Source organism: Adiantum capillus-veneris, chromosome 16 (assembly GCF_014529385.1).
Source record: "Adiantum capillus-veneris isolate H3 chromosome 16, ASM1452938v2, whole genome shotgun sequence".
Lineage (NCBI taxonomy): Eukaryota > Viridiplantae > Streptophyta > Polypodiopsida > Polypodiales > Pteridaceae > Adiantum > Adiantum capillus-veneris.
Genome location: NC_140946.1, coordinates 127,753,008 through 127,769,016, shown reverse-complemented (window position 1 = coordinate 127,769,016; position 16,009 = coordinate 127,753,008). Strand labels below are relative to the sequence as shown.

The 16,009-nt window shown below is 44.2% G+C and overlaps 1 protein-coding gene across 2 annotated transcripts in view; it reads right to left on the bottom strand.

The window, feature by feature from the left end:
• LOC147439844 (uncharacterized) overlaps nucleotides 1-16,009 on the bottom strand; it is a 127,138-nt gene that overhangs the window by 90,318 nt on the left and 20,811 nt on the right. For both annotated transcript variants that reach the window (XM_086485581.1, XM_086485580.1), the window contains exons 2-5: nucleotides 5,702-6,506; nucleotides 5,286-5,609; nucleotides 3,962-4,703; nucleotides 3,740-3,848 (exon numbers count right to left, since the gene is read on the bottom strand). In XM_086485581.1, the coding sequence (XP_086341707.1) occupies nucleotides 3,740-3,848; nucleotides 3,962-4,703; nucleotides 5,286-5,609; nucleotides 5,702-6,452 (1,926 nt within the window). In that variant the 5' untranslated portion in view covers nucleotides 6,453-6,506. The remainder of the gene's footprint in view (nucleotides 1-3,739; nucleotides 3,849-3,961; nucleotides 4,704-5,285; nucleotides 5,610-5,701; nucleotides 6,507-16,009) is intronic.

The following is a 16,009-nucleotide window of genomic DNA, read 5'->3' as shown; positions in this document are numbered from 1 at the left end:
ACCCCTCTCTGCACACACACTGCACTTCCTCGCGTGCTCTTTCACTTGCACACACCGCCGCGCGCTTATTGGGTTAAAGGCCTACATCAGGGTTGTACCTACATGCATACCAGAGGCACCCTCATTGACAGGGCGACTGAGCTCAGGAGATCGAGACGACCACGACCGAGACACATGAGCACACTCCATCGATGAAGACTCCAGCAGAGGATCAGAGGCATTCTAGCACGACACCCAGAATGTCATTGAGGGCCTACTCTACATTTTCACATTTCACATTTCACACTTCCTTTTCAGTTTTCAGTTTCTACATTCAGTACTTTTGGTACTTGTACTTCAGACATCTTGTACTTCAGACATTGTATTAGATTCACCACTTTGTATCTGATGGTCTCATACGTCATTTTGGCCTTTTGAAGACGTTAATATATCATTTCATTTCATCTCTCTCTCTCTCTCTCTCTCTCTCTCTCTCTCTCTCTCTCTCTCTCTCTCTCCGGGTAGCCTTGGCACCAGCCCCGCCCATGTACCACATCTTACATCCCCCCATTTGTACAGGATGGAGCTAGATAGCTTGATGCATTCTCATTCTCATGATTGTACTACCTTGAGCATATAGACATGCATATACCCCTAGAGATAGAGCTCCATCCCTCCTCAGATACTCCCCTACCTACCTACATTCAGTTCAGTTTTGTATCAGTTTTGTTTCATTTGTCTTTCCGATAGACGGATGACATACACACCATGTACATTTGATTTGTCTCATAGGCCGATTTCGGCCTGACATAGACGTTAAAAATCTTTCTTTCTTTCTCTCTCTCTCTCTCTCTCTCTCTCTCTCTCTCTCTCTCTCTCTCTCGCACACAAGACTCTCAGCGTCAGCACCAACGCGTAGGCCTGCTTTATTCCCTTGGTCGTGGGGCTGATTTGGGACTGCTCGACCCAGCCTCATGCACCTATAAAGGGAGCTCTTGGGCACTAGAGACAGGCAGAAGAGGCAACAATAGCAGAAGAACCTGCAGACTCCGTGTTCGCAGGCCAGAACTCAGAGTTTTCAGCCTCCTCTCCATCAGCGTTTTCAGCCTTTAGCACCAGCACTTTCAGCCAGAACAGCCAGCAGATTTCAGCCCATTGTCGTCCTGGCGATAGCGTTCAGCCCTAGCCTCATCATGGTTGCAGATCCTAGCCATCGACATCGCTAGCAGTTTCAGCACTCATGTCGTCCTCGCCACAGTACCCCAGTACCTAGTACCCCTTGTGTTCGGCTTGGCTCCTCCCTAGCTCAGCATAGGGACCATTAGTACCCATCAGTACCATCAGTACCTCGTCGTCGTTGTCGTCGTCGTCGTCGTCAACACAGAACCTATCAATACCATCGTCGTCGACATAGAACCCATCAGTACCCACAGTACCTCTCAATACCCCGGTACCCTTCAGTATCTCAATAGTACCCAGCATCAGTAGCATCAATGCTGCATTGTGCAAGAATATAGAAAGTACTTGCTCTAGCAACAAAGCAAGGGGGTCCTTGAGGGTTTAGGACCCAGCATACCATCTCTCTCTCTCTCTCTCTCTCTCTCTCTCTCTCTCTCTCTCTCTCTCTCTCTCTCTCTCTCTCTCTCTCTCCCCCCTCATTCAGTTCTTTCAAGTGAAGTAAAGTGTCCCTTGTGTTTGTGCGGAGTGCTAGATCCAAGCTAAATCCTTAAACACTTCCACTGCACCTGACACTTTTTCACCCGTGATCATGCACCTTTTCTCTTCAATCTTGTTTGGCCTTCTTTTCAAGGACTCGCAGAGTTCGAAGTGACCGCCATTGGCACCTGATTGGCAAAATGGACGGCTTTCTTAGGGTTATGCATGGTGGGTTATGATTCACACTCAACCGTTGACTCAGACACATTTTCGCTGACCCTTATGAGGATTTTTTTTACACCCTTGCAAATAACTTTGACAACACTTTGGCCGTCTTGAGGGGTGACCGAACCATTGGGGATCCTCCTCATTGTGTCACCACTTCGCCAAAAGTCTATACGCTTCGCAACTTTGGCAATCGCAAGTCAATCAACAAAACAATAGTGGAAGCAGTTTTCAAACACACCAGCCACTTTTGCAGCGCAAAAGGATTGTCTCAAGCGAAAGACAACAGTATGTTTTTACAACAATGTCTACCTCCATGGATGTTCTAATCCTCCAAGTATTTTTTTCCTTTTGATTCATAGATTTTTCATGTTATTTAATGCACGCCGATGCTTGAGTAGTCGCATAAGTAGTACCACGTTTGGCCCACATGGCCAAACCATAACGGGTATAACTTGTCAATGGCTCTAATCATAATGCGTTTTCTTCTCATGTGGTATGTCATTTTAAGCTCGACATGCGCCTGCCAATTACTCTTAGGTGGTCCATTTGGCAGTGCATCGAGACTTAGATTGATGGACTAAGGTTGTGCTCTGTTCGTCCCTCGACTTTAGTGCTATTCTGTAGTCGAGGAATTCCTCTCCTTTGTGGCTACCATACTTTGCATGTTTCCTTTTGTGAATTTCCACCGTTTTATGGAATCCGTTCTTGCTCCTACCATAATGCTTTTGCCCATTAGTCATCTCGGTTCTCGGCAACCTTATGGGTTTGCTCGACAAAGAATGACAAGATGGCTAGGCAGCTCTAAGCTTGTCTTGCTTGCCGCTATACGTTAGTCAACATCCTCAATCAACTCTTAGGTGCACGATATTTCACCCAGATCGATCTTCGGTCCAGCTGCCCTCAAATACGAATACACCCTCCAGGTGTCCTGAAAACCGTGTTTTGTACACGGTGTGGACATTACAGTCTTACCTTTTGGATTGATAAACGCTCCCGCAACTTTCAAACCAATGATGAATGACCTCTTTCATCCGTATTTGGGAAAGTGGATTGTCGTGTTCCTAGAGGAGCATTTGCAAGACCTTCGTCTCGTTTTATGTCTTTTACAACAAGAAAAGTTGTATGCATGCAATCCAATTAACCATACTACACCCCAGTATAGTACAGGATGGAAAGACGAGTGTGCATCTTATTGTAGTTTCTGAATGCTTCCAGCAAGAACCAAAAACACTAGACAGCATAAAACCAAACACAAAAAAACCCAGGAAAACAATTCCAGATTAGAAATTTGGTTTGACTTCCATAACCTAGGACATTGGCCACAAATGTCACAATTCGAAACAAAGCCTCTTGCACTACGGGTGCAGCCCCCAACAGTACACAGATATTCTCATACATTGATGAACATTTGCTCTTGCTCTAAAGGCTTTTCCATACAGGGGCTCCAAAGATTTTGGTTCAAGAAAATAAAACTACGACCATTTTTGCATAAGTCATGCCAATGCTGCATATCCTTGTGTCAGCGGAGCTCCATGTCTTAAAACAGAGGTTAATTAGTGTATCAAATGAAACACAATTTTGCCCTCGGCTCAAGAAACTAAACCTCTGAGCATTTATTTTAGAGACCAAACCAATATCACATATCCTTTGTCGATTTAGATTTGATTCTTCTTCTAGGAAAGAAAATAGGTCCTACGAAAGTGACGCCAAGGAAACTAACAAAGGAAACCTCGTGCGATGCTCAGGTAATGACCAATTGTTTAAAAGGCATTGAATTAGTAAGATCTTGTTCTTTAAAAGATTGCAAAAGAGCGTGAGGTATGACATTAAAAAAGAGCATGCACGTAATAGCTGTATCGTTTAGTTTCTGACTTACCTCACTGGACCACAGTGCACACATCTTGTGTACCTTCCCACTCCACAGTATCCCATCTGTCTTTTTGGGTTTGTTACTTTTCTTCGAAGTCATAGCCAATGTTAATTTCCTGTGACATAACCACATATGTCAGGCAAAAAACCATCATTAAACTTCATCAAAAATTATTATGTAGACAACTTGAACTATTAAAACTTGATTATACATATTACAAACCCTTACATTTTGACACCTAAAGAGCACCCGCAGCTGTTTACCCGTAATCCACAACACCATGCATACCACTCCCCCAGAAATAAGGATGGGCCCTTTCGGCACAAGTCACATGCAATGCCACTCTCCCACATCCGTGGCTTGGCTTCCACCAGTTTTGACAGAGCAGCCTTCTGAACAGTAACCGAAGCATTAAGACTAGGATTGGAGGGATAACATTTATCATCAATTGCATCAAGTTCCAACAAAGGCAAAGACTTTTTATTAAGCACGCATTTCTTTCTAGGTCTGAAACCTCTTGGCAACCCTCCTGTAGCATTGGGATTCACGGCTTCCACACATGCATCGCTGGCAATCGTTGGACTACATCCTGCAGCTGCAGTCATTCCAGTTGAAATGTCGGTTCCTTCCTTGCACTTGGTCCTCCCACAGTTAGAATTTTCGGCGGCGGATACTGTTTTACTGTTTTCTGATTGAGTGCCAATCCTCTTAACATTTTGATTGTCGTCTTGTGAACTTTCCATTGCAACTAGCACATGATCACGATGGCCAACCTCAACACCCTCTGCCACTTCTTTGTCTAGAGACAGTGATAGACTTGTTTCTTGCTTTAGATCGTTCATATCATTACCTGGTGCATCCTGCCTCTGAATATCATCTTGCAAACACTCATCGTCACTATTATCCAATATAATAATATCGCCTTGAATGTGGTGGCTCCCGCAGCCAAAATTTTCTACTTTCGTATTGCCTGAAATTAGAAATACAAATCATTCATTGATGAAAAGAGCAACCGAATGTCTCATTTCCAAGTAACCAAACCTTTTGCCAAAGTCATGAAAATAGGAGCTAAAGCATTACAAGACCTTGCAGCCACAAGAGTGGAATGGAGGGAAGACAGGGGAGGAGGACAGAAGAGAGGTGTATGTGTGGCCTTTCTTTACTTGGTTTTCTTTCCCTTTTTTTTTCTTTTCTTTTTTTTGTGGGGAGAGGGGAAAGGGGAAGGGGGGGGGGTGGGGGGGTGGGGGTTGTTGTGTGTGTGTGTTTGTGGAGGGTGGGGTATTTGCATTCCTCTCCCACCGTGAAACTGATAGATATATGCAAAACTAGCCTTTTGTCTCACATCTTATTGGAAAATATGTCACGTCATGAAACAGAAAGAGACATGCAGAACTTTAGCACCTGCTCCAAATTTTAGAAGTTAATCATTATCTTCTAACTCTTCGTTGCACAGGTCGTATCTATCTACTTGGATTCTTCAAATCAGTGAGTTGCAGTGAAAGTTTCCAAGTAAAGTAAAATTTTATCTGCACAAACTAGAGATAAAAGCTACCTTTGACATCAACCTTAGTCTGAGGAGATTCACGTGTTTGCAGTTCAGGGATATGAGACAAAGGTGTTGCAGGGGCACACATATCTATAGAGCTTTTGGGATCATCTTCTGCTAGGATATTCAAGTCAAATTCTTGAGTACACGGGGGATTTCCAGACAAGGTATTCCCAGGGAGGCTGAGACAAATATCATCAATCTTGAAATCTGCAATTACAGGCTTTGGTGGCCTTGCAAGGTTTAAAGTGAGCCAACATTTATCTTTCACTTTTAACAACTCTGCAGCCAATGCAGTTCTATTTGGTATGTTTTGATTCCAGCAATCACCTGAAGGGAACAGCAAAGCGTGATTTATGCCCCGCAGCAAAGTGCTTTTTGATTAACTTCAAAAGATAGGGATGATGGGCAAAGAAAATAACCTTTAAACAAACCATGCACTCCCATGGAAACCAGATTATTCTGCAACCTTGCATTCATGCAAGAGCACGAACTTGGAATTTCCTTGCAACAATCAGTTCTGTGATCCATTACAGCAGGAATCAGATGCTGTTGACAGAATGGACCTTCATGATCATGACAATGATGGCAATTCCTAAAATTATCCTGCCTCTGTAATGAACACAAACTGTTCCTTTGATTGCAGTAACCCCTTGTCAACTGAACTGTTTCTTGGTCAAATGCGCTGCTGTAGCAGATACTATTGCAGCAAGTACATGGCAAACACCTAGTACAAAGACAACTGGCTAATTTGGAAGGACAATGTTGGCATCCCTGCTGCTTCAAAGAACATTCTCGGTTACCTACCCTATTTACACCACAGTTAAATGGTTGCTTCGAGGCATGCATGCTCTTCAAAGGGTGAGCAGATCCTTTAACAATGTGACAGCAGGTGTCTCTAGTACCACTTTGATGTAAGCCTGAATGGTTACAACATTTTGTCAAAGGCATATTTCTACTAGGAAACACACTGCCATGCAAGTCCATGTGCCCTTTCAGTCGCTTTCTCGGGTGAATACCTTGACCACAGCTACTTTCACTGCTGTTACTACACCCATTATTACCACCCTGAAGTCCACCTCTACTGCTGCCACTTTTGTTATGGCCATTACTACTATTGCTATTCTTGCAGCTTTCACTGCTCCTGCAGGTGTGACTGTCTGACCTTTTCATTGTTGTCCTACCGCAAGCAAAGATCTCAACAGCAACCAGATGATGAAATAATTCCTGCAGAGGCAACAGAAAAGTATGTCAGGCCAGTCAAATCACGAATTGCCATATTATTACACCCAAATGCAACTTACGTGTGAAGCAATCACTTCAAAACTTCATTCCTCCAATATAATTATGTTCTACATGCTATCAAATGCATACCAAATACAAAGTTTCTTAGCTTCCCTTAGTCCATGTAGGTAGCATGAAGTGAATGTACTAGAGGCTAGCCTGTTTAACTTCTCTCAGGAATTATTTTAAAGACGAGCAAGAGGAGCAGATGGTCCGACAAACATGCACCCTATAATAAGGCCATTATATGGCTACGTAGAATCTAAAAATAAATAAGGACTTGCATGAGCTTACCATTCAGCAGCACGACAAATAGACTAGATAGTAGAGGTCGTGTAATGTGCAGCAGAAGTGATTTATGGTGATAACTCGGGATGAGTGCTCAGTGCGTACTCAAGGTTCCTTTTATTTCATGAGAGAGATGTGCAAAGACTACAATGATAGCACTCTAGGGTCACTTATATATGTAAATAATGCCAAGTCACGGAAGGCTATTAAAAACCTCACGACTTCCACTAGACTGGTCACTTATTAATAGTTAAACATCACTAAAAAGAGGTGCTTCATACACAGATACTACCTAGGCTTGGATCCTAATGCTAGAATATGCGAACACTCCCTAGTGCCTACATCTAGCAGACACCGGCTGTTGTCATGTGCAATCAAAGGGTGCTACGCTAAAGTGCCTCAACATGCGTGTCCTGCATACAGGCTCACAAAGGTCCTATAACACTTCCTAGGCTGTCCTAAACCCTAGAAGTAGGAGTTAGCTTGTCCACATGCACATAGGGTTGGATGTGCATGTGACAAGTCGAGTCAAGGAGCATCAAGAGTTACACAAAAATCTAGTTAGTGAAGAAGTTGAAAATAGCATAGTAACAGGGGATGCCCTATTTTCGGGCTTCCCGTCCCCACTTGCCGTCCCGCCCTCTTTTTTACAATAAAAATCCATTTGAGCCCCGTCCCCCCTTCCCCGTCCCGGAATGCGTCCCTTGTGACTATGGAAAATAGTTGTATATGTAAAGGTAGAAGGTAATTAGAATCTTCAATCAATTAACCTTGTTGTTGAATGCAAGTCACCCATGTCTAAAGGTAGAATTTAATTAGAATCGGTTAACCTTGTTGTTGAATGCTAGTCACCCATGTCTTTTCTTACAAAAGGGATAGCAAGTGCAAAGTTTCTTAGCTTCCCTCAGTCCATGTAGGTAGCATGAATTGAATGTCCTAGAGCTAGTGTTAATATGTTGGAAGCTTCTTTACCTTTGCTTACAAACTATTCTAGTTCGTGAAAAGCATTTAACTTGTTGAATGCCAGTTACCCACGTCTTTCAAAGACAACTGACATCTTTTCAAAGATAGCAAGCAGAAGACACCACCACTGTCATCGCGAAACTATAAGCTATAACGGACAAGACCACAGATGTCAAAGTGGGGTCATCTCCTAGATAATTGTGTGTGTGTGTGTGTGTGTGTGTGTGTGTGTGTGTGTGTGTTAGGTGCAACGGAAGTGATTTATGGTGATCACTCGGGATGAGTGTTCAGTGAGTACTCAAGGTTCCTTTTACTTCATGAGAGAGTTGTGTAATAGACTAAGACAGAAAAGAGAAGAAATTGAAAGTGAAGGTTCTGTGAGTGAAAGGGAGAGAAGAAGACTTAACACCGGACGGGGTCCCAAACCCCCTCCAAGCAAACCCCCCCCAAATTGCTAGAAAGGTATTTGCTTAAGATTGCACAAATGCTGATACAATCGTCCTAGATGCTGAGATGTCGATGGGATCTTGCGGTGGATGCTTGGATTTACGAGGCTTAAGGCTGAAAATGCAAAAGGCTAGGGAATTGATGTGTATCTGCAACTTAACGAGGCTATAGACTGATCTGCTGATAACGACGTCGAGGGTGCTGATGACGATGGCGGGAACGGCTAAAATCTAAAGAACGCTAGCTGAACTGATGGCCTTGGGCTGAATCTAGAAACGTTGGTTGAATCTGTTGCTTAAGGGCTGGGAACTGCTTACTCTAGGGCTGGTCTAGTACTTCGGGCTGATGATAGCAAAACACCAGATATGTTGATGGTACTGCTAGGGAAAACGCTAGGGCATGATGTTGTTGGTACTGGACTTATGCTTGGGAAGTGACCCCTAGAATCACTTATATATGGAATTAAAGTGGTAGGGCAATGCCAATAGAACACCGACGAGTTCTAATAATTGGGCTAAATGTCACTTTGTAGCAAACTTGGGCACCCCAAGTCTAGGTTCTGTCACGACACAATAGAGATTCACTTAAATCACTTTACAATTAATGAGTCAACACGGCCTGGCGTAGTTCCATGCCAAGAGACATTGGCCCCAAAGATTGGCCCCCCTTTCAGTATTTCTTTTTGTATTAATCTTTGAGCAAAGTACAACTCCCGCGGGTCCTCAGCTCTCAGACTCTACATCCAGATACTCTCAGAAGTGAGGCCCTTGGGTTCCTTATAATCTTACAAGGGATGCCAAAAGCAGAGCCCCAAAATCCATAAACTCAAAAGCATTAATCCCAAAAGAAGTTGGTCAAAAATCTGCCATAAAAATCAACAGCGCAAAAAGCGAAATTTCCGTAAAGTTCTGCCACGTCAGCAATCAACGCAAAAAAGCGGAATTTCCGTACAGGTTGCCACGTCATGAGCCAGCGCAAAATTTGGGCTTCCATACAGTGTGCCACGTCAGCCTGCCGTACGGTCCTGCCATGTCATCTGCCACATCAGCCTGTCGTACGATCTTGCCACGTCATCTGGCTCTCTCGGGTGGTCATGCCACGTGTCACGTGCACGTCTAAACCTATGTGTACGTGGACAAGCTACTTCATGACGAGGGTTCAGTTTAGTTCAGTTAGCCTAGCTTAGGAAGTGTTCTAGCACTTTTATGAGTCTGTTCGCAGATTGTGCATGTCCGGACACTTAGAGTAGATGCATATCCTCTGGTTGCACACAGCATAACCATCAGATTACAGTCAGAACCCATCAAGAGCATTTTTACAGTGCATAGACCTATTTTCCCTATTTTAGCCATTTTTCACTTATTATTATTAAGTGACTTTTGTTGGGAAACTGGGTAGGGCAATTTAGCCAAGCAAGTATATAACAAACCCTAGAGCTAGCACTTTCTGGCAAAAGAGGCAGAAAACCACCGTCAAGTGCACCTTCTCAGCAAGAACAGCAAGAAGACCCTAGCGTTTTCAAGCTACCAAGATCAGCCAGCGTTTTTCATTTGCATTGCAGATCAGCCAGTGTTTTGCAATTGCAAATCCAACCTGGCGACAGCAGGAGCCTAGCGTTTTTGCATCAGACTCTGATTTAGCCCTAGCGTTTTTTGATCAACAGAACAACATAGCGTTTTGTAGATTCTCCGCGACAACACCCGCATAGGCATCAGCGTTTTCAGTTTTCAGCAGTCAAACTCCGAAGTAGAACTCCCGAACCTTGCAGATCTCACCTTCCCGCAGCAGATCCTCGCCGCACAGTTAGATCAACCAAGGTTTGCAGATTCAGCCCGGAAAATTCAGATTTCAGCATCTGCGTTTTCAGGAGTTGTCGTCGCATTGTCGTCATCGCCGTCGTCACCGACATAGAGTCAGAATTCAGCAGATACAAGATTTGCAGATTTCAGCCATTAGCATTTTCAGATTTCAGCCCGTCTCGTTGACGTCCTCATCGTCGATGACATCATCGGCAAGTCCAAAGCATTGTAGAGATTTGTGCAATCAATAGCAATAGACCGCTCTCGCCATAGAGAGTGGGGCCTTCGGAGGAGGGTTTGACAACATTCTGGTGTCGTATTCTTCTCTCTCTATCTCACTCTCAGCACCTTCATTCACTATGTTTACCACTTTGTTTGTGATCATTTGCACGTTAGGAGCACTCATCTTGAGCAAAGTTCAACATTCATATCCGTTGCACCTAACATTGGTATCAGAGCTTTGGCAGTGTTCTGTATCACTAAAGGAAAGAACCACAAGAATTTTTTTGCTTGTTGCGGTCGCACGTAACCCAAGTCCACTTGAGCGTGTCGATTCCTAATCGTGTTTTTGTAGAGTGACAGGAAACCCAAGAAAGAAGGGCTTGTCCAGCCTCCCCTTGTTTCTCTTTTCACTCAATGAGAGCGGACCATGCACTTAGCGCCCGGCCAATCGACGTGAGGTGGGAAAAAGCAACCTTGGTGTGAGCGCAAGACTGCCAAGGGGTGCCACCGCAGGAAAGAGAAGAGCTTGGGTAAGAGAAGATCCTTCTCTAACACAGATTGCAAGCTAAAGAAGAACCTCAAGAACTTCAAGAACTCAAGATCCTCAAGAACCCAAGAACTTCAAGACCCCAAGTTCCTCATCAACTTAAGAATCCAAGACTTCCGTGTATGGTTATTACCCAAAGCGGAATGCATACTTCGCATGGAGGTGATGAGCATGGAAGTGGCGAAGAAGAATTTTCCCCACCATGAGGTTTTTCCGACCCTCCTCCTTCCCCATCTAGGCCAAGGATTGCACCAAATCTGTCACCAGCGTGTGACTACTATCTATCCTTTTTGTTGATTTCTTTCTTATTATTTATTTACTTTCACTTTTTGGAAACACCCCTCGGGAAATCTAACTGCCCTGCATTGCATAGCTAGTGTGGAACTGTCCAGAGGGAGTCCAGGCCTAAGGGCAAGAGAGCACTAAGGTTGGACAAGGACTATGGTTAGCCAAAGTGGGGTCATTGACTAGCCAAAGTGGAATCCTTTGCTACAGAGGCTACATCTCAGTTCTGGGTGTGGCTGCAGTGTACAAAGGGGGTCAGATGACCTAGAAAGATACAATGGCAGCATCTCCTAAAATTTAGGGACCTGAAAATGTGTTTGCGTCATTACCTCCGGAATGACAAGGGGAACATTTTCTTACTCTGCCGTGAAGTCAACTGGGCAACCGGTTGGGAGATTTTTAGGCGGCAACCCCGAAACGGGAAATAGGCTGTAAATGTGCCAAGTGGCACATTTCTGTGCACTTTCCTCATGCATGAAGAAGTGGCGCTGAATTTGAAGGGAGGAGGGGCTCATTTGCAAATTTTGTCACAGGTTAAGAGCTATGGAGTGCTTCCTTTCCCTCCTATGTACAGTGCGGTGCCAGGAGTGATGCCCTGCACGCTACACTGCCCTCTCTCTCCCCTATGGCAGTATGTTATGCCCCTCTAGTGGGCTTTTCAATTGACCAATGTACAGTTGTGTGGGTTCATGCGCGATTGCCGAGGCAAGAGCCTCTTGCACAAGTACTGGATTAGCTAGCGGCTAATCCCCTGCAGGTACAGGTGAATTCGGAGAGGTTCCATGCCAGAAATCTCGTTCGATTCAAAGGGCAAGTAGCCCTACAGGTGCGGGAGCTCGAGGACTTGCTACGGATGCGACCGGCATGCGAAACGGAGCCCGAAACAGTAAATTACAGCCTGCTGTGTATTTTTGCAGGTTTAGGGTTTTGGCCCTAACGGTCCCTAATACCCCCAAGAGGTTAGGGGACGCGAGGGGACCACTGTACAGGTGATCTGGTGCATTTTCGGGGCTGAAAACAGAGAATTCAGCGTGCTGCAGATTCTTGCCAGGTTTTGCAAAGGGCCCGTATGCGTCGGGAAAGTCATTCAATGCGTGGGAATACTGACTGTGAAGGGTCCTAGTACAGTTATGCTGCCAAAATCGGGCCGGAACAATTGAAATTCAGCCAAGCTTGTGCGGGGCAGCTTGTAGGGAACCACAACGTTTATTCCCTCTTTTAAACAATAAAGAAATACCGAAAGGGGCGCGTAAGTTAGGGGCCAATCTGGTGTCGGTCTACTCATACAGGTGCAATCTAGCAACCTGTATCCCTCTCCCCTTTGTTGTGTCTTGAAAGTACAGGTAAAGTGGGCGACGAATTAAATGGGTGAAAGCAAATAAGGTTTAAGTCTAAAGTCTACCGCCCTTTTTGAAGTTAACAGGCCGGTTTCAAATCCTATGGAGGCTTTGGTCAAGACGATGATGGACATGATGATACAACAACATAGACAACACGAAGCGTGGCACGAAGAAAGAATGGCAGCCGTAGAGCGTGAGCGCGAGCAAGTGCGCTTGGCGGCCGCATCATTCTTCATCTCTCATTTCTAATGTGCAGGCAAAGATTGAAAAGAATCAAGAGAAGGAGACTCTCTCAGTCTCTTCTTTTCCAAAGCACGAGACACATGATTTGCATGATAATAAAGAGTGAGATGATAAGCATGATGATTTGCATGATCAAGATGTGATTATTCACAAACATGATGATTTGCATGATAAAGATGTGATTGTTCACAAGGATGATGGTTTAGTTGATACTTTGTCTAGTGAAGCTAACCTCATTACAGATTCGATCAATCACGAAGACCCGATCTTGGCTCTCGAATCGAGGTCCCAAGAACCCCCACAGAAAGTAATGTGTATGCGCATGATTAGTCAGTACGCATTGTTCGAGTGTTTCATTCGTGATGCTTTCCTGTATTTTAGTCACCGTCCTTATGTGATCCCTTTTCACAGGCATGCCATATTGCACGATGAACACGATTCACTCATGAATGAGCACCGATGTATGCGGATTACTCATGAAAAGATGAAATGTTTGCATTCAAGGAATTCACATTCCATGTTTCTTCCTTGGCATGACACAGTCTCAGAAAGAGCACAAGAAGGATTGACAATCAAGCATGGGCATTTCCATTGTGATTTGCCTCAGTTGATAGATTTAGATCAGAAAGACAAGTTTCGATTCCATTGTTTGCGCGTGTTTGATGAACGGTTTGGCACTCCGTCTATATGTTCATCTCATTGCATACACAGTCTTTAAAGAAGACTTGAATTTTTCCAATCACTTTACATAGAATGGGTATGTTCATGTTTTTGTGTTGGAAGTGGTTTCAAGAATTTTCATTCTCAAAGATTCTTGAAGAAGGTAGACGCATGACTATAGACGAAGTTGAAGCATTGAAGGAGCCACAGATGACTTTGTGTCGCTTTCGGCGCGGCCCAAAGAAGTAAGCATTGCAGACCTTTATGAAGTTCAAGTATCGCATGACCCACGCATCAGAGTGGGCCGGCGAAGAGTCCTTTCCAGGATTCCAGACACTGTTGGCGATCTCTCCCGACGCCATACAGTTCAGTACCAGTACCTCACTTTGAAAAGGAGGGGATGTCACGTGCACATCTAAACCTATGTGTACGTGGACAAGATACTTCATGACAAGGATTCAGTTCAGTTCAGTTGGCCTAGCTTAGGAAGTGTTCTGGCACTTTTGTGAGTCGGGTCGCAGACCGTGCATGTCCAGACACTTAGAGTAGATGCATATCCTCTGGTTACACACACCATGACCATCAAATTACAGTCAAAACCCATCAGGAGCATTTTTACAGTGCATAGACCTATTTTTCCTATTTTAGCCATTTTTCACTTATTATTATTAAGTGACTTTTGTTGGGAAACTGGGTACGGCAATTTAGCCAAGCAAGTATATAAGAAACCCTAGCGGTAGCACTTTCTGGCAGAAGAGGCACAAGACCATAGTCGAGTGCACCTTCTCAACAAGAACAGCAAGAAGACCCTAGCGTTTTCAAGCTACCAAGATCAGCCAGCGTTTTTCATTTGCAGATCCAACCTGGCGACAGCAAGAGCCTAGCGTTTTTGCATCAGACTTAGATTCAGCCCTAGCGTTTTTTGATCAGCAGAACAACATAGCGTTTTACAGATTCTCAACGGCGACAGAACCCGCATAGACATCAGCGTTTTCAGTTTTCAGCAATCAAACTTCGCAGTAGAACCCCCAAACCTTGCAGATCTCACCTTCCCGCAGCAGATCCTCGCCACACGGTTAGATCAACCAAGGTTTGCAGATTCAGCCCGGAAAACACAGACTTCAGCATCTGCATTTTCAGCGCGTCGTCGCATCGTCGTCACCGACATAGAGTCAGAATTCAGAAGATACAAGATTTACAGATTTCAGCCATTACCGTTTTCAGATTTCAGCCCGTCTCGTCATCGTCCTCATCATCGTTGACATCGTCGGCGAGTCCAAAGCATTGTAGAGATTTGTGCAATCAATAGCAATAGACTGCTCTCGCAATAGAGAGTGGGGCCTTCGGAGGAGGGTTTGACAACATTCTGGTGTCATATTCTTCTCTCTCTATCTCTCTCTGAGCACCTTCATTCACAGTGTTTACCACTTTGTTTGTGATCATTTGCACTCTCTCACTAAAGGAACGGAAGACTCTTCCTTTCGTAAGTAAAAGAAACCATGAGCACAATTCGGAGCACTCATCTTGAGCAAAGTTTCAACATTCACATCCGCTGCACCTTACACCACGTCATCACTTTGTGACATACTCCCTCTTGAAAGAATTGTAATCGCCCTCGATTATGCTTGCAAAACAGACAAAGGCCATAAACCATTTCAAAAGACATTGACTCTAAGTATCGACGCACTAGACACGACACATCCAACACTTGTACAAAGACGACGGTCACATCACTGCACATGACATCACAGGACATCACATGACAAATCAATCACAAAAAAATTCATTCCAAATCTCAGACCGTGACTGCCAACAACGTATTTAGTAACCGCATCTAAATCCATCCCAAACCTCACTGATGTTGAATTAACTAATCCCATATTGCGATCATGTCTATAAAGACTTATGAGACCGAAATGCTGCAATCATTTCGTCTTTCGGTTCTTGCACTCAAACAAGTCACATGAGAGAGTACAAATCATTCATGTTCGATTTTGGAAATTCCATTTCATAAAGTCATACAGCAGAATACTGTCAGCACAGCAATATCCCTGAAACCCGAAGGAATATCAATGACTCTATTCAATCCAGGTAATTTGTAACAAAGGAGCGGAGTGACTCCCCTCTTGTGCAATCCCTATGCACCACATTCAACCCTGCTGATCTGCGGGATCTCTAGCAGTAAACGCAGCTAAACCGAATGCTTCAAGGTAAAGTTCCAAAATCTGAGGAGTATCTGCTAGGTCCTCCTCCTCCATCAACTTCGCATTCAATGCCGGAGGGTTCTTGAATTTAACCAAGAACAGCCAAATCACTTTACCTTTCACTTTTCTTTCCTTGTGTGCCAAAATATGTTCAAGAACGAGTATCTCATCGCTCTCTTCCACTTCCGGTTGCTCATCTGGCTCCCCATCAACTAGCACCTCACCCTTAAAAGGTTTCAAAAACTCGCATGGAATGCATTGTGAATCTTCCAAGTATCGGGCAGCTTGAGTCGAAAGGAGACATCATTTATCTTTTCTTTAATCTGGAAAGGGCCATAATACCTCATGCTAAGCTTTGGAAAAAACCGCTCCTTTCCCTTTCGTTTCCTTAGGCGTGCCTTCTCAAAATGTAAAGAGCACCCAATCACCTTTCTTTAATTTCAAGTTG